Source organism: Typopeltis vanoorti, chromosome 1 (genome assembly GCF_054136105.1).
Source record: "Typopeltis vanoorti isolate ZY-2024b chromosome 1, IOZ_Tvanoo_1.0, whole genome shotgun sequence".
Classification (NCBI taxonomy): Eukaryota; Metazoa; Arthropoda; class Arachnida; order Uropygi; family Thelyphonidae; genus Typopeltis; species Typopeltis vanoorti.
The window spans coordinates 75,519,951-75,539,351 of NC_143549.1; the positions used below are offsets into that span (position 1 = coordinate 75,519,951).

At 35.8% G+C, this 19,401-nt stretch overlaps 1 protein-coding gene across 1 annotated transcript in view; it reads left to right on the forward strand.

Annotated features, from left to right (window-relative positions):
• The window catches only part of LOC150110101 (putative receptor-type tyrosine-protein phosphatase mosPTP-1), a 349,618-nt gene that overhangs the window by 108,194 nt on the left and 222,023 nt on the right, over nt 1-19,401 (forward strand). Inside the window, exon 4 of the mRNA XM_090413286.1 lies at nt 11,860-11,974. Coding sequence (XP_090269412.1) covers nt 11,860-11,974 — 115 coding nt within the window. The remainder of the gene's footprint in view (nt 1-11,859; nt 11,975-19,401) is intronic.

Here is a 19,401-nt window from a genome sequence, read left to right on the forward strand (position 1 = left end):
AAAATTCAACAATGCTTGTCAAATTGAACTTTAATCAGTGAACAGTTTAATCATTACTAAAGAGAACACTGTGCCAACCATACTTGGTTTTTGGCTCTCATGCAGTTTTATGTGTTCCTATATAGTATTAGAAATTCAAGTGTGATCAAGGGTTCACTTGAGGAAACCTCCATGTACCCTTTTAAGAAATGCAGAAATCTGACCAGGCCTTCTGACCTAATGTCCAATCCTCATCTTCTTGTGGTGCACCCCATTAGTAGATATCTGCCTGGATCCCAAATGAGTGAGGATGGGCTCACAATTTGGGATTTGTCTGACCAAATTGTGTTCTTATTGGCTTAAACCAAAATCCAATAATAGTACAACATGCTCAGATTTCATGCCCACTGGGATGTCACTTGGTTAAACAAGACCCATGTTGTTTTCTTGAGCGAACTTGGACAAACATAAAAAGTCAATTGCTGGAACAAACCCAAACTCAACATCAGTAAAGTTCAAGATTGGCTCCATCGACATAAGAAGTTGGAAGTTTATTTTCCATTTGGTTAGACTATAATAAATTTAGTTTAATCCTTTACCTAAGTGTAGGCAAACAAAGATTGCGCCTGAAATAGTTCAGGACTGAGGCAACTCTTAGCAAAGATGGACCAAGCTCTCATCACTCCTTGTCTCAGTATCTCCCATAATGCAAAGCACATCTTCTTGTGGGCATGTATAAAGTTATGCATTAAGGGAAGGGCCACCATCTAACTGGTTTCGACCTTTATTAAGGTCTCGTCAGTGAGAGGCACACCCAGAAGTGGTGATACTAAGGCAGAAGCAATGGAGAGGTCATATTTACTTATACGAGTTGCCAAAAGGTATACCACCTTATTATTAATTTACTCTGGATTTAGAGAAAGATGTTGGAAGTTTATTTTCCACTTGGTTAGACTATAATAAATTTAGTTTAATCCTTTATCCAAGTGTATGCAAACATAGTTTGCACCTGAAGTTCAGGACTGAGGCAACTCGTAGTAAAGGTGGACGGAGATGTGTTTTGCATTATGGGAGATACTGAGACAAGGAGTGATGAGAGCTTGGTCCACCTTTACTACGAGTTGCCTCAGTCCTGAACTACTTCAGGTGCAAACTTTGTTTGTCTACACTTGGGTAAAGGATTAAACTAAATTTATTACAACATAAGAAGCATCAATGGAACTGCCAGAAGAATTGAATAACATTGATATGAGTGGAGGGCGGGTAATTATTATGGGGATTTCGGCTATGGGAACATAGATTGGAAGAAGGAGAGGACATAGGAGGAAGGAAGGAAATGAAATTTATGTAGTTACTAAGGAATAATTACCTGAAGCAACATGTGATGGAATATGCTAGGGATTTGAGTGTGCTTGATCTAGTAATTGCATCTGAGAATTTGTCTGTAATGAATATGACCATATTGCTGCCAACTGAAGACAGTGATTATGGTCTTGACCTGGGAGGTGGCTAAATGTATGGAATTTTTAGTTAAAACAGGGTATATATGGAGAATTACAGGGCTGGTAAGTATGACAAGCTTAAGATATTGTTTGGATCAATGCCATGGCTTGTGAAACTGCAATGGCTGGATATTGATAGTGCATGGGAAGTGGTAAAGGAGTATTTGAGGGAAGTTATGGCAGACTGCATACCTAAAGTCAGGAGAGTAAATCAAGTGGGAGTTAAATGGATGAATATCATCATTAAGCTGGAGCTGCAAAAAAGAAAAAATTGTGGAGGGAATTCAAGGAGAAAGGTGACCAGCAGGCACATGAATAGTACAAAGCACCAGCCAGAATGGTAAGCAGTGTGGTAAGAAAGGCAAAAGCAGAGTATCAATGGAAATTAGCAATACGGGCTAAAGGTAATCTCAAACAATTCTTTATATATATATATATATATATTATCTACACATAAACACAAGAAAAGTATTATTTATTAAATATACTACCAAATATTTCAGTTTGAAATGAACAAACTATTGTCAGTGGCTTAAACAACAGTTTTTTTACAAGGTAGAATGCAAACAATTGATTTATTCAAAATAGTACGAGCTGCGTGATGTTAAATAGCTAATAGCATCATGCTTTCACTGAAGAAAAGGTTAATCATAAAAGTGTAAAATAAATAATTATTTATGCAATTTATTTTACACTTTTATGATTAACCATTTCTTGAAAGCATAAAACTATTAGTGATTTAACATCACATGGCTCGTACTATTTTGAATAAATCAATTGTTTGCATTCTATCTTGTAAAAAAACTTGTTTAAGCCACTGATGATAGTTTGTTAATTTCAAACTGAAATGTTTGGCAGTGTATTTAATACTTTCCTTGTATTTACATGTAGATAATTTATAATACTGTGGCACAAGTTTCCCCCTCAAAACTAGAGTTCTTTCAATATGCTGCAAGTAAAAGAAAGAATGTTTATGGCAGAATGATTTTAACGAATGCCGATGGTAAGGAGGTAACTGAATCAGTCAAAATAGTAGAATTACTAAGTGAACACTATGCAAGAGTATATCATCCAGGTGCAGTAATAAGAGAGGCAAAGGCTTATACCAGCTCAAGTTTTACATGGAGTTGCTAGGGAATTGTCATTGCCCTTGACCACATTGTTTAATCTAAGCCTCAGCTCTAGGTTAGTCCCGAGGGGAGGTGGAAAGAGAAGAAAATAGTTCCATTACATAAAGGAGGCTCCAAGACTGATGCAGCAAATTACCGACATATCAGAAGGGGAAGTTGTCAAAGTATTGGAGAAGTTGGTCAATAGCAAAATACGGGAATGGATAGATGGAAATGGGATACTGTATTGGGAAAGGGGGGGAGGAGGGAGACATGGTTTTGTGAAGGGTAGGTGATGTCTCAGTAACTTGCTCACGTTTTATAATATAGTGACAGCTGAGTTGGATAAAGGTAACAGGTTTACAGTGATACTGCTGGACTTGGCAATAGGCTTTGACAAGCTACCACACGGAATTCTAATCAGTAAATTGCAGCACATGAGGATAATATAGGATTGGTGAGGCGGATAAGAGGGTGGTTGATGGAGAGATATCAGAGAGTTGTCTATTCAGGAGTAGAGTCCAGAAGGCCTCTGATTAGTGGTCTGCTACAAGGTTCTGTTCTTTGTCTGTTTAATTTGTTCATTAACAATATAGGAAAGGATCTGAGAGGAATTGTTCAGTTGTTTGCCGATGATGCAAAGTTGGGTAGAGCAATAATTAATAGAGATGATGTTAAAATTTTGCAGGATGATTTGGATAGACTGGCAGTCTGGGCAAAGGGGAATGGATATCAGTTTAATGTGGCAAACTAAGGTTATGCATTTTGGACAAAAATATTACCAGCTGTATACCACATTGGTGGAACTGTATTCCAAGAAATTGACGAAGCCAGAGATTTGGGAGTGTTAGTGAATATTAAGTTAAATTTAGGAGCACATATCAAAAGTGGCTAAAACAGCTCATCAGATTACTTGATTACTGAAGAATACTTGGACAAGCAGAGACAAGCAAGTTATTGTTTCTCTTTATCGAGCCTTGATAAGACCTCATCTTGACTTCTGCATGCAGATCTGGGCACAAAGGTTTCTTAGCAGTGAGGAAGAGATGGAGAAGATTCAGAGGCAAGTGACCTAGATGGTAACAGGTCTATGGAATGAACCTTATGAGAACAGATTGGAGATTTGTAGGTTACAGAAATTGGTTGATAGGCAGAAAAGGAGTGATATGATTGAGACATACTGAAGGATTTATACAAGATTAATTCAGAGGAAATTTTTCAGAAGAGGTATGGTGGTGAGAGAACTAGGGGGCTATCCTTGTAAGAGTGTAGTTAGCAAGGGAGGGTTAGAACTAGGTTTTTTTGCTTGCAGAGTGGTGAATGAGTGGAATCAGTTGCCAGAGGCTGTTGGGGGAGGAGGCATGATTAAATGTGTTCAAAGTATGATAGATACTGCACAAATGTTGGATAGTGCTTGACATGATGTTTAGGTCCTCCCTCGATGAGTCTAAGGACTCCCTGGAGTGGTCTGTAATAATAATAATATTGTAGACAGGGGCGGCTCGTGCATAGGCACTGCAAAACTGCAGCACCCCCAATTTTTCTCACTATATAAATATATTTATTTATATTTGCTTGTAATATTTAATTTTATCATCAACAATCCTATACAATTCTCTTATTTTGTATAAAAAATAATAAAACTATCTTGTAGCACTTAGGAGGGCAAAGGATGCTAGCTGCACTGTGTTTACCACAGTGTCATATTTCTACGTGTGCAAGCATATGCATGTCATAGTGAGATGCGAGCTATTAGCATAATGCGGCACGGTCCATCACGCAGTTCCACTGTTGTTTGTATGTAGTTCGTTCCAGTAGCAGGGTGTTCGTAGTGCTTATCGTGTTTACTTCACCATGTCTTTAAATATTTGGACATTACAATCAATTAAAGACATAACATTTGTTATAGTTTTTATTTTAGAACATTATTGGGGTTATGATAATGGATTTTATTTTTAAGTAATTTTGAATTATACTAAACTATAATTTTATCAATAATAAACAATATTTTTTCATGTTTAATTTTTTTAAAAATATTTACCATAATTTTGATATTTTATCCAAACACGTATATACTGTACTTGCAGTGTGTATGTATATTTCAAGAGTTGCAGCATCCCAACGATTTCAAACCACAAGCAGCCGCCACTGATTGTAGATATCTGGAGTAATTACTTTCAAAGATTGCTAAATAAAACAAGCAGTGACAACATGGTGGTAGTTAATACTCAAGAAGAATGTAATCAGGAATTCATATCATTATTTGAAAATAAATAAAAAAACCCATCAAAAACCTAAAATGTGGGAAGGCAGCTGGAATAGATGATATTTGACCAGAAATGCTTAAATATGGAGATTATTATTATTATGTGACACCTCCAGGGAGTTCAAAGGCTCATCGAGGGAGAGTGTGCCAACAGCATCGAACGAACCCCTTCCAACTACTAACCGCACTCAAACTTGCTTACCTCTTACCTGAGCCATTAGTAGCAGAGGCTCTACCAATTGACTAACCTTTGCTGGCAACTTTCCTCACTAATCAGGACACAGAAATCTTCGTTTATAGTTTATTTGTTGCAGTCATTCCTTCATTCCTATCCTAATATGACATCAACTTCCCTCACTAATCAGGACACGAAAATGCTGCTTATATACGTTATTCGTTTCAGTCGTTGCTTTATAAAAGTTTTATACAATCTGCTGCATAATTCATAAGCCTAGTTAGAGGGGTGAATTCCATATGATTGGAGTAGAACTGTCATAATATATATATATATATATATATATATTATGACAGTTTTATAAGAGTTTTTGTAAGAGAGACATCTCTTACAAAAGATCTCATGCAACTGCGTTATCCAGTCATGTTCTCTTTTCAAATAATCCTAATGATGACCAACAAAGCCACTCTGTCTGCTGGAATAGATCAGAAAATATCTTTCGCTGTGATGATGAGTTTGAAAGGAAAATCGTAGAATCAAGGGAAAGCATACTGAACCCGGTCCACTTAAACAACAATTTAAGTTATAACATCCCAGATAGCCATGCTGCAGTTATTCAATATTGGCGTTCACGTGAACCTGCACGCACAATTGCAACAAACAATGGCACGCCAGTTGGAACAACTTGAAAAAATACAACGTTTTTATGTATCGATTATGTGAGGCAATTTATACCTGTAATTTTTTTATACCAGTTTGTTTAGATAATTCAATGTTTATTAGTATTCCTTTATAAATACCTGAAGAAGGCTGCTATATGCCGAAACTAGTAGTATTTATCATTGAAATCTTTATATGTTATCTCGGTTTTATAGTGATTAAATCTATATTTTTTTCAAATGTACAACAACCGAGTAAAAGCTGATCACCACATATATATATATATATATATATATATATATATATATATATAAAAGCAATAAAAGGATGGAAAGATATCGGCTATATTAAAGACCAAAGGAGGGGGCGGAGATAGACCAGCTACAAGATGGAAAATGCTTAATCCTTGAAGAGAAGAAGCAGCAGCAAATAAAACTGAATGCAAGAATTATAGAGGAATTTCCTTACTGAGCATTCCCAGTACAATTTATGAAAGCATACTACAGAAAAGGCTAATTAAAATTTTGAAAAGAAAGGTTAACAAGATTAGATTTTCACTTTAAGACAAATAGTTGAGAAATCATAGACTGTAAATTTAATTTTTATAGATCTGAAAAGGGCATAGAAGAAGGTGTGAAGAGAAAAGCTTTTCAAAATGTGATATAAATGGATGTTATATTGAGCATAGATAGTCAATATTTGAGAGAATATGGACTAAATCAGCAGTTAGAATTGAAGGAAATATAGAAAGATTGTCTGATGTTAATTCATATTTGATACAAGGGTGCACATTATCTACACTACTGTTCAGCATCTATATGGATGACATGAAGGAAAGTGGCATTAAACCCTGTATAGAAATTGGAGATGTTAATCTCAGCTCTTTACTTTATGTAGATGATGTACCAGATTTATCTAAATAAATCTGGTACAAGTCTGCAGAATTCCTTAACCAAATTGCATAACTTCTGTAATAAATTTGGTATGAAAATCAGCAATTAAAAGACAAAGACTATGAACATGGGTAGGAACATAGAAAATATCAACTGTATCCTGAAACCTACAGAACACGTAAAATATTTTGGCTCTTTAGGTACAATTTTTAAGAAGATGGCAAATTAAATATGGAAATAGATAACAATATTAGCAAACTGGCATGGTATAGGAGTTAACTGAATAAATTTATATGGAATAAGAGAAAAATTAGTTTGCTATCTTCACTAACAATTAAAAATCAATGCCATATTCACATAATCGTGCTCAAATCGTTTTAAGGTTCTGAGAGATGGGTTAAATATAAAATACTTGACTAGACTCGATACCACAAATATGAGAGATTTTAGAAAGATTAGGGGAATGAACAGATGACATCAATGGCAACATCATAATTAAGAAATGAGTTTTGATGGTTTTTGATGGAAAAATTAGTTTGCTATCTTCACTAACAATTAAAAATCAATGCCATATTCACATAATCGTGCTCAAATCATTTTAAGGTTCTGAGAGATGGGTTAAATATAAAATACTTGACTAGACTCGATACCACAAATATGAGAGATTTTAGAAAGATTAGGGGAATGAACAGATGACATCAATGGCAACATCATAATTAAGAAATGAGTTTTGATGCTAAGATGTCAGGAAAAAGACCCAGAGGAAGACCAAAGTCCAGGTGGATAGATACAGTACAGATGGTAATATAAGATCTGGCACTGTTGGTACCTAACAGGTAATAGATTAATTTATTTTATTACATTTTTAGATTAATAGATTTTCTTCCTAGTTGGAGGAAATGCCAACTAGACCGCTAGGTGGTAGATGACCTTCATCGCCCAGTGAAACACCACCACCACCTTGCTTATTGGGGACTTGAAGTGGCAAATGCTATGTTTGGCCTGCAGAGCAGAGGTTCTGCCCCCACCCTCCATGCAGTGTGAGTGATATCTTCAAGGGCATGACTAACATACTAAGAGACCCATGCCCTACTCAATTTCGAGGGTATAGCAGTTAAAATGGTAGTAATGCAGGCTGGCCTCCAGTTAGTATATAGGTCTGAACGCAGTAACAAGTCAGGAGGCTTCTCAGTCAACTGGTGCATACTTCTGCTGTCACATACTCTGTTGGGTGAGACTCATGCCTGGTGAGACTGTCCAAGTACTAGTATTTTGGGGAATGGTAAGGAGATTGGTTACTCTCCATATGGGTGTCATGTTCATGAGTCTATCTCCCCCCACTACATCCCTTTGCTCTTTCCTCTCATCTAATGACAAACCAAAAATGAAAAACGAAACAGACAAACAATGACAGCAACACTGCAAACATAATAAATCTCTCTCAACAGCCAGTTCATCTAAACAATTCAAATCAAACACAATATTCCAAACTTCCAGACAGGATCCCTATCAAAAAAAAATATTTCCACATCCACTGCATAAATTCCAATATAAATGATGTTTGTCACCACTAACAAACATCCAAACCAGACCTCCTCTTAACAGAAAACCCAAATTATAACTACATCAACCACAGCTCACTTTTAGTGCCCAAATTATATTCTTCATGATTTATTTCACCACAAAAGTGACACCTATGTTCTAACATTGCCTGCCAGAAAATGCCAAATTTAGAATCCACTACGTTTGACCTACTCTGGCTGAAGATTTACTTGCCTCACTTAATGACATTCATTTGCTGCATTACTGGTCTCCAGACTCTGAAAACTGCAATGACCTCTTAACTTTCTCTCCATGAAACTCTGCCATCTACAATCAAGTCATTGTCCTAGGTGACCTGAATGTCCACAACTCAGTTGGCTACCCTTCTCTAACACTACAGATCAAGCTGGACATGATACTGAAGTTTTTGCTATAAGCAACTATCTAATGCAAATTGTGCAGCTACCTACCCGAATTTCAGATAATCCCCCCCACTCTTCCAATACCCTTAATCTTATTTTAACTAGTTATCCTTCTAGACACACTATAGAAGTTCCTCCTCTTCTTTTGACAGCCCAGACCACAATCTGGTTCAAGTTTCCAGTCTCACAGAACACCCCCCTCCTCTGACCACACACCCAACCTTGTATCCTCGGCACTATAATGGTACAAAGTGGGATGATCTCCAGAACTGTTACTCCTCTTTTCCATGGCATGACTATTGCTTCCATTCGCCTGACCCAGACACGTGCACTGAGTGAGTCACAGAAATCACCCTCAGTGGCATGAATGCATTCATCTCTCATTTGATCCAAAAATTCCCATCCACTTTCCAAGCCCTGGTTCAACAGAAGATGTATGAAAGCAGTTGAATTAAAAAACTTAGCTTACTGCAGGTGGTTTGCATCAAGAACCCAAGCTTCATACTCAGCCTATGCAGAAGCATGAAATAAATGTAAATCAACTATCAGCAAATCCAACTTCATAAAAGCCACTAGCAGATGTTCACTAGGTTTAGGTGTATTTCTCAAATTGGTTAAGAACATAAAAGCCAGAAGAAAATTGTCTTTTCAAATGGTAGCTGTGTCTTCTGGTCCCTTGCACAAGCCATCAAATGTAACTTCTGCTCACCTGCACTCCCGCCTCTCTCCCATTCAGATGGCACCACTGTTATAGCACCCAAAGAAAAAGCTAACCATCTAGCATCACTCTTGTACTCTAACTCCTGCATAAATGACAAAAGCAAATCATCTCATCATCAAAGACATAAGAAGAATATTGAACACACTGAACAGTACTATGTCGTCTGGTCTTGATGGCATCTCTTTCCTATTGTACTCAAATGTTGTGCTCCAGAGCTAACACCTGTTCTCTATCATATTTTCAATCTTCTATACTCAGCTGGCACCTATCCCATCACATGGGAAGTAATATATATTCAACCCATTCCAAAAAAAGGGAAACAAAAGCCTACTGTTCAATTACCAACCAATTGCCATTATCTCAATCCTCTCCAAAATAATACAGAAAGTTCTCAGTGGTCAACTTCTTCACTACCTAGAAGCTCACCAGTTAATCAGCAACCACTACCAGTATGGATTCCACCAATCCATATCCACAGCTGATATCTTAGCCTACATCACTCACCACTGACATGTACCATGGAAAGGTTAGGAGAAACATGTACTGTTGCCTTTGACATTTCCAAGGCTTTTGATCATGTTTGGCATCAAGGACTGCTTTGCAAACTTTCTTCCTTTGGTCTGCCTGCTACCCTCTATAACTGGATAGCCAACTTTCTTTCTAGTTGTTCACTGCATGTCATGGTGGATGTCACCTTCTCTTTGAGCTTTGCCACTAGTTCAGGAGTACCTCAGGGCTCTGTTCTCTCACTTACTCTTTCTCTTATACATAAATGATATACTCTCAATCATTACAAATCCTATCTATAGCTTTGTTATCCTACTCTTTTGACAAACCATGTAGTTCTTGGACATCCCTTTCATCAAGATCATCTGCATCCAGCCTTAAACACAGATTTCCATACTATCCTTCAGTGTGGGGCAAGGATTACCTAGTCACCTTTGATGCCACCAAAATGCAGTTCTGCCTTTTCTGTTGTAAAAGGGATCTCAGCTCACCTTCCCTCATCCTAAGTAATACACACATCACCAGACAAGATGAACTCTTCTTGTACTGACATTTACCTTCAACCACTCTTGGCACAAACACATGGTCCTGGTCGCTTAACATGGTCACTGCTCCAGTGAATTGGCAAACATCTTTCCTCCACTTACTGTTAGGCCTGTTAAAACAAAAACAGCTGCTGTTCAACATCCATTTACAATACAACTGTGAACAAATCGAACCTGCTTCACCTCTTCCTCGTTTATTCCACTTACCTCTGTCCTCTGGAACAGCCTTCCTCATGATATGTTTCTCAACAATTTCAACCTACCTACCTACAGTTCTAAGCAGAATGCTAATATGTTTCTTCTTTCTCAACCCTCGTCTACACCTCACACAATGCACTGATGTGCTATACGTTCTTGTACCTCTCGTGTGTGTGCGATAAAATATATATATAATGTAGGAAAATTGTCAATAGGAAGTCAAGTAATGATGTAAATTTTTCATGTAGTACTATCCTATATCCCCCCTCCCTCCAAGAATACATATCAGGAATTCGATGATGATAATGAAGGTAGTAATTGTCAAGAGTAAAACCTCTTTTTTGACATTTTTGGACTTGTTGTCACAATTCTATAATCCCCATTCCTCAAGTTAAAAGGATAAGACTCAGTTGCCATTATAAAATTATGATTTTGCTATGATTCTAATATTTATCTCTTTAGAATGAAAAATTATATTGAAATTGTTACTTTTGTATACATTCATATTTTTATTTATATATTTTTCAAAATAGGCAGGAAAGCATCACCTGTATCCTGAAGAAGAACCTATGAAACAAGTAAAATATTTCCTCTATTTAGGCACTCACTTGTGAAGATGCAAATTAAACCTAGAAATAGGCAACAAAATTAGCATATCTGTATAGTGGAGGGGAATTCAAACAAATAAATTTATGTGGAATAAGAGAGAGCATTAGTCAAAATACAAAACTAGCTCTATACAAGAAAGTATTCAAGCAACTTTTGACTTTTTCAGTTTGAGAATTGGGTTAGAAATGAAATAGTTGATCAGACTAGAGACGGAGAGTCATGGGGAAAATTGCATGAAAGAACAGATTGGCATCAGTAATGATGTAGACAGAAGTAAGAAGCATATTAACAATGAAGATATTAAGAAGGAACTTTGCATTGTTAGCATTCAGGAATGTGTGAATAGAGCAGATCTAAGGTGGTATGGTCACTTAAACAGAAGTGAAGAAAGGTTAGCAAAAACAGTTGTTTGATGCCAGGATTTCAGGGAAAAAGATCTAGAGGAAGACCAAGATGTAGGTGGATTGATTACAGTTAGAATTGTATTAGAAGATTGAAATATAAGATTGGACAATATTGGGTTCCTGAGACAGATCACAGACTAATTTGGAGTTATGATAGGAAGTTAGTAATGTAAATTTATCATGCAGTACTATTATAGTATTCTGTATCCCATTGAGGGTACATATATCAGGAATTTTATCATGATGATGATGATATCTTTCAAAGACATTCAGATATTTTCTTTTTTTCTATAGATTTTTAAAACATTTCTTTCTTTTTTTTTATAGCAATATACCATTCGTAATCTGGAGATTTACACACGGTATTTAGTGTCAGTACAGGTATTCAACCCTGCTGGTCAGGGTCCTCCTGCAACTGTACTAGTCATGACTGATGAAACAAGTAAGCAAATTACTAAGTTATAAATGAAAAATATGGTTATTTAGAATATGAATTTATTTATTTTAGCTAAGACTAAATTAGATTTTTATTGTATTATTATTTTTATTGTACCTGTTAATTGTATTTCATAGAAATTGTTCTGTCTGTATAACATTTTTGCTTTACTTTTATTCATATTGCATTGGTACTGTTTCACCAGATTGGCTAACACCATTCCTTGACACATTGGCTAACACCATTCCCTCATGTCCATAAATGCACAAGAAGCTGCTTGTTGACATTCATTCATTGTTCAACTCCATTGTCAAAACAAACTGAACCAACTTCTCAGCCTCCTCTTATATACTGACTTTTGTGATCTGGAATAGATCAGTCTTTGCTACACATTTTTTCTAAGGATTACAGCTTACACTTGTTCAAAAAATACATCAACAGGGTCCTTTTTCTTCTTGAGCACCCCCTCCCCCCAGTGTTCAAATACTGTCTAGGACGTGAAGAACCTTAATCATGACTTTTCAACTGAAGATAAGTTAGCCATCTCGTATGGAGGTGGAAGGGATTTTCCTTCCCGGAAACTTGAGTTTTTCATCCCACAAAGCAGACAGCAGACAGACAGAACTGCCTGTTAGAACACACAATTAACAGATATATTAGCACTGGCCTGAGTTATTCGGCCATAAATCCAAATAAACCAAACCAAATCCTCCCACTCCATAGATTGATGAATCTTTTTAGAAATTATCTTAGTTCTTCTGAAATTAAAATTCTATATATATCTTAAATGTTTTCGTGTTAAATATATATGTATACATGCATGTGCGCACACACACACACACTTCATATGTTTATGTATTAAGGTGCAGCACATTGGAATGTAGAGTACACCACTGAGTACTGTATGGTGGAATTTTGCTTTAGGAAAAGATTTAGCTATGATGGTCATCAGGACCTGAAGTTCCAAGTATACATTGCAAATATTGCAGACAGCACAGAGTATTGCTGTTTTTTTTAAAGGGATCATTAACTAGTACAAATTTTCTTATATAGAGAAACCTGTGGAATATTCATAACTATAAATTCACATATATGCCACAGTAATTAACCTTTTAATTATATATATATATATATATATATATATATATCAGTGGCTCTCAGGATTTAATCTTGAGGGGGGGATCACTCAATTTTTAATCTTGGGGGGGGGAACTGAGTTGAGTAGACGATTTGAGAATACACACTACACATTGCATACGACCTATGACAGAGCATCTGCAGTGATTGCCAATACATGATACCTATGATCTCCTCTGGTCCAGCTTGGCAAACAAAGTAGCACTCGGTCCACCTGACCACAGCTGCTGTGATTCCCAAGAGTATTCCCACCTTATGTGACCGCTAATTCATAAGTAGTATAGAAATAGAAGGCACGACACAGCATAAATAAAAAAACAAATTTTAATTAGGAAAAGGATTTTTGGAAAATTTTTTAGTGTTTTTTCCCTTTTTTTGGGGGGCCAGTTCCCCTTGGTCCCCCCCCCCCAAGTCATTGTACATTGATATAAATATTTCATCTTAAGTATCATATGACATCATCAGTACAATTATTAAGCAACACTAGGAATTACATTAAAAAAAAAAACATTAGTGCACATGCTTACATTGGAATAAAATAAATTTATCACTTATATTCTAATTTAATTTAATTACATCCAATAATGTTAATCCCTAAACATGCTAGTGTATACATAGAGGGATTCCAATGTAAACATGTGCACTGTTTTTTTTTAATATAATTCCTATTGTTATTTAATAACTGTACTGATGATGTCTTATGATACTTAAGACAAAATATTTACATATTATTAAAAAGTTAATTACTGTGGCATACGTGTGAATTTATAGTTAGTGCAGATAATGTTGTTATACCATTGTACATGCCATTGATCAGACCACACACTCAAACTGCTGTGTGCAAATTTGGTCTTTTGGTTTTCATTGCAATGCCCTAAGGCAGATATCATTATACATAGAGTGGAAAGTGAGAAGGGAAGATGCATGTAATGGTTTGATAATGTTTTAAAGCAGTCATATATATGTGCATAAATGATGTAAATAAAGTTATTCATTTATGTCGCATACGTAAACAAAAAATTTAGAATAATTTTCATAAGCATGAAAATTATTCTGAATAGCTTGGCTTAAGGGAACATGCCAGCCAGTTTAGTCATCAATTATTCCATTAAAATTTTTCCATTTCGGCAATAAGATTGTAAGTTTATGGATAACTATAGTATTAACTAGTTTAGCACTTTTCACTTCACTAAGAACTTCGCCTATCACAGTGTTCAATACACTATTGTCACTAAATTTAATAATTTTAACTTTAGTATTTAATGTAATGGGTGCATCCTCTTCTTTTCATCAGAAGGAACAGCATTCTTGCTTTGAATTTTATCTGCTGTTATTAACAACAATAAAATAAAATGATAGTTATAAACAGTTTATAATTCACAGCGAAACACCAAAACACACAGACAGAGAGAGAGAGAGATGCAGCGAACGACATCTTAAACAAACAGCCTATCAGTTAATTCACAGCAGCTTCATGTCACTAAAAGTATTGCATGAGTGAATGTAGTGTCGTATAAATGGGCACTGGTCATAATTGAAGAGAGGTCGTGTGAACAGATCACTGTAAAGCGAAATGTCATAAGGCAGGGTATTACTGTAGAAGATGAATAGATGAATATAAAGAGAATCTCCAAAGGTGAATGACTAAAGTGATCTCGGGACTCTGAAGTGTTGATTATGCAGAGCTGTTGAGGGATTAAAGTTTTGTGGATAGAAGGAAAAGAGAAGATATAATAGAGAGACCTTCAAGCTGGTTAAGGGATTCAACAAAATTAATACAGAAAGATGGGAAGAATGAGAGGATATCTCCCTCGAAATCATTTACAGGGATCTGTAAATGATTTCAAGATTCAATGTGTGATACACATGTTGCTGGATGAGTGGGCCTTCCACAATGAGTCTACTGACTCCATGGAAGTTACTGCAGTAATACTATTAAATATCAGGAAGGTGGCAAAATGTTCTTGAGGCTGTTGAAAAAAACAACAACTAAGAAATGCAGGAAAGAGTAATGTAAAAGGAATCAAAAATGATAAAGGTGACATGAAAACTAAAGATAAATATATTCCAGATATCTGGAGCAATTTTTTGAAAGACTTAAATGAAACAAGCAGTGATGAACAGTAGTAAAAAATATTTAAGAGGAATGCAAACAGGAGTATATATCAGTACTTGAGTTAGAAAAAGCCTGAAAATCTGGAAAGCCAGCTGGAGTAAACAGATTTTGCCTTTCTTGTAAACAGGTTCCTCCTTTCTTCTTATCCTCTTGTCCACACATGGCACAGAGCTGCTATAGAGGCCTTGTGACCTTTTACTTGTGAGTCAGATGTAAGATAAATAAATAGATGAAAATCAACCATAAATGCTCAAATATGAAGTTGTAAAAGTTTTGCAGTAGCTATTCAGCATAATTCAGAAGGCCTGATCTGAAGGTTGAATCCCAAATGATTGGAGTAGACCTTTCATAGTTCTCATCTATAAAACAGGAAGTAAAACTGAATGTAAGAATTATATAGGAATTTCACTACTGAGTGTTCCAGTAAAGATTTATGCATGCATACTTAAGGAAAAGGTAAGAAAAATTGTAGAAGGGAAGACCTGGAGAAAAACAAGCTGGATTTAGACCAAATGAAAGTTATCAGGATAAAATTTTCACTTTAGGACAAATAGTGGAGAAGTCATGGTAATATAACAAGAATCTGTATTTAAATTTTATAGATTTGAAAGAAAAAGGCATATGAGAAAGTGCCCAGAGAAAAGTTGTTCAAAATGCTACAATTATATGGGGTAAATTGAACATTAACATTATACAGAGCAGTATATATTCCATATTTAAGTTGCAAGTCAGCTGTTAGAATTGAAGGAAATACAGGAAGATGGTTTGAAGTAAAATCAGGTATAATACCAGGGGTGCACACTATTTCCGCCCTTGTTTATCATGTATATGGATCGCATTATGAAGGAAAGTATGACATTCAACTTGATATTAGAATTAGAGATATTAATGAGATAATGTACTCCTAAATATAGCCAATGCAAGTCTCCAGTATTTTCTAACTAAAATATAATAGCTATAACAAATTTGGCATGCAAACCAACAATAAAAAGATCAAAACTATGAAAATGGACAGAAACATTGAAAACATCAGCTATATTATCAGTGGAGAACCCGTAGAAAAAGTAAAATATTTCAGCTATTTAGGCAGTTTTTAGTGAAGTGTTGAATTTAATAGGGAAATAGATAATGGAATGAGCAAAGCTGCTATGGTGGGAAGTCAACTGGATAAATTTATATGAAATAAGAGTGAAATTAGCCAAAACACTAAACTAGCAGTATGCAAGACGATGTTCAACATAGGTTAAAAATAAGACAGTTGTTCAGAGACTGCAGATATGAGAGTTCTGACTAAAATTATAGGAGGGAACAGATTGCATCATTGGCAGAATCATATTAACAGTGAAAATAATAGGTAGGAGGTTGACATTGTTAGCATTCATGAATGTGTGATCAGAGCTAATCTAAGGTGGTATGGGCATGTAAACTGACTGAGAGAGAGGAAAGGTTTAGCAAAGCAGGTGTTTAATGTTAAGATCTCAGGAAAAAAATCCAGATTAGTAAAGATTAATAGTAATGTAAACTTAATCATATAGTACTGTCATAGTATCCTTTATACCCCTTGAAAGTACTTATCAGGAAATTGATGATTCATATAAGTAACTTATAACGCAACTTCTATGTTATATAGCTTCTGTGTTATAACTTATATAACACAGAATTCCCCTTTTGGCTTTTTTTTTTAAAAATTTAATCCTAAAGCTTGGATTAGGAAATATATGAGAGATATTAAAAATGAAGGATATTATGAATCTAATGATATCATCATCTGTCAAGACTCCAACATCATCAGATCCTATGTTTTGTCTTCTAAGGCACTTTTTACTGTATCTATTCACCTAGATCTTAATACTAAGTAACAAACAAGATCTAGGTGGATAGATACAGTAAAAAGTGCCTTAGAAGACAAAAACATAAGATCTTTATTTTATAGATCCTAAGTTCTTTATTTGGTATTTTTTCCCTTCCAATCTGGCAAAGAGCCATGCTTTGTTACTCTTTCCTCTCCCATTGTATTTAAGTGACTATTCCATCTGAGGTTATAGCTCTGCTAACACTTCCTGAATGCTAACAATGGCAAGTTTTTTCCTAACATCCTCATTTTTGTTATGGTACTGCTATTGATGCCATCTGTTCACTCCACTAATCTTTCTCAGAACTCTCATATCTGTGGTCTCCAATCTGTGATCAAGTGTTTTATTTCTTACCCAGTTCTCATATCCATAAGTTAAAATTGATTTGAACAATGTCTTGTAAACAGCTAATTTAGTGTTTTGACTAATTTCTTATTCCAAATAAATTTATTCAGCTGACTTCCTACCATACCAGCTTTACTAATTCTGTTGTCTATTTCCATATTTAATTTGCCATCATCACTAAAAACCATGCCTAGCTGAAATGTTTTACTTGTTCTGTAGGTTTACCATACAGAATACAGTTGATGTTTTCATTGTTTCTGCCTATTATCATTGTCTTTTTATTGCTGATTTTCATACCAAATTTATTACAACAGTATTCAATTTAGTCAGAGAATCTTGCAGACTTGTACTGGATTTATTCAGAAGTATAGCATCTGCATAAATTAGAGAGTTAAGATTAACATTACCAATTTTGATATCAGATTTAATACCACTTTCCTTCATAATATGGTCTTTATCGATAATGAATAGCAGTGGAAATAATGTGCATCCTTGTCACACACCTGATTTAATATCAAACCATCTTCCTGTACCTCCTTCAATTCTAACTGCTGACTTCAGCTTAAATAGAGACTAATGTATTGCTTGATACAGTGCCCCATTTACACCACATAACTGTAGTATTTTGAACCACTTTCCTCTCAGCACCACCACACCATGTTATATGCCTTTCCAGATCTATGAAACTTAAACAAATCCTTGTTATATTCTTAAGATTTCTCAACTATTTGTTTTAAAGTGAAAATCTGATCCTGACCTTCACCAAGCTTCCCTCCCACAATTTTTCTTAGCCATTTCTCAAGTATTCTTGTATAAATCTTACCAAAAACACTAAGTAGAGAAATATCTCGTAATTCTCAAATTCAGTTTTATTTCTCTTTTTAAATATGGGTACTATGCAAGCTCTAATCTGATCATCCGGAATTCGACTCTCTGACCAGGTCTTCTGAATTATGCTGTGCAGCCACTGTGGAACTTTTCTACCCCCATATTTCGTCTCTGGTCTGGGTTAGTCCCAAGGGGGTGGAAAGAGGGGAAAATAGTTCCACTTCATAAAGGAGGTTCCAAGACTGCTGTTGTAAATTACCAATCGATCAGCATATCAGGAATCGTTGTCAAGGTCTTGGAGAAAATAGTCAAGAGAAAAATACAGAATTGGATAGATGAAAATGGGATACTGTATGGGGGACAGCATGGTTTTGTGAAGGGTAGATCATGCCTCAGTAACTTGCTCGCATTTTATAACACAGTGACGGCTGAACTGGATAAGGGTAATGAGTTTACAGTGATTCTACTGGACCTTGCTAAGGCCTTTGACAGGATACCACATTGAATTCTAATCAGTAAACTGCAGCATATGGGGATGGATATAGGGTTGGTGAGATGGATAGGAGGGTGGTTGATGGAGAGATATCAGAGAGTGGTTCATTCAGGAGTAGAGTCCAAAAGATGGCCTGTGACTAGTGGTGTGCCGCAGGATTCTGTTCTTGGACCACTACTTTTCAATTTGTTCATTAACGATATAGGAAAGGATCTGAGAGGAAGCGTTCATTGGTTTGCTAATGATGCAAAGTTGGGTAGAGCAATAGTGAGTGCACAGGATGTCAAAATTTTGCAAGATGATTTGGATAGTTTGGAGGACTGGGCTAAGGAGAATGGATGTCAATTTAATGTCGCAAAGTGTAAGGTTATGCATTTTGGGGTGAAAAGATTAGCAGCAGTATATCACATTGGTGGAACCATACTCCAGGAGATTGACGAGGCCAGGAATTTGGGAGTGTTGGTGGATAGGAAGTTGAAGTTTAGGTGGCATATAGCAAAATTGGCTAAATCAGCTCATCAAATCACTTGGTTGCTAAAAAATACTTTAACAAGCAGAGACAAATAGGTTATTGTTCCACTGTATCAAGTCTTGATAAGATCCCATCTGTACTACTGTGCCCAGATTTGGGCGCCAGGGTTTCTTCTTGATGGGGAGGAGG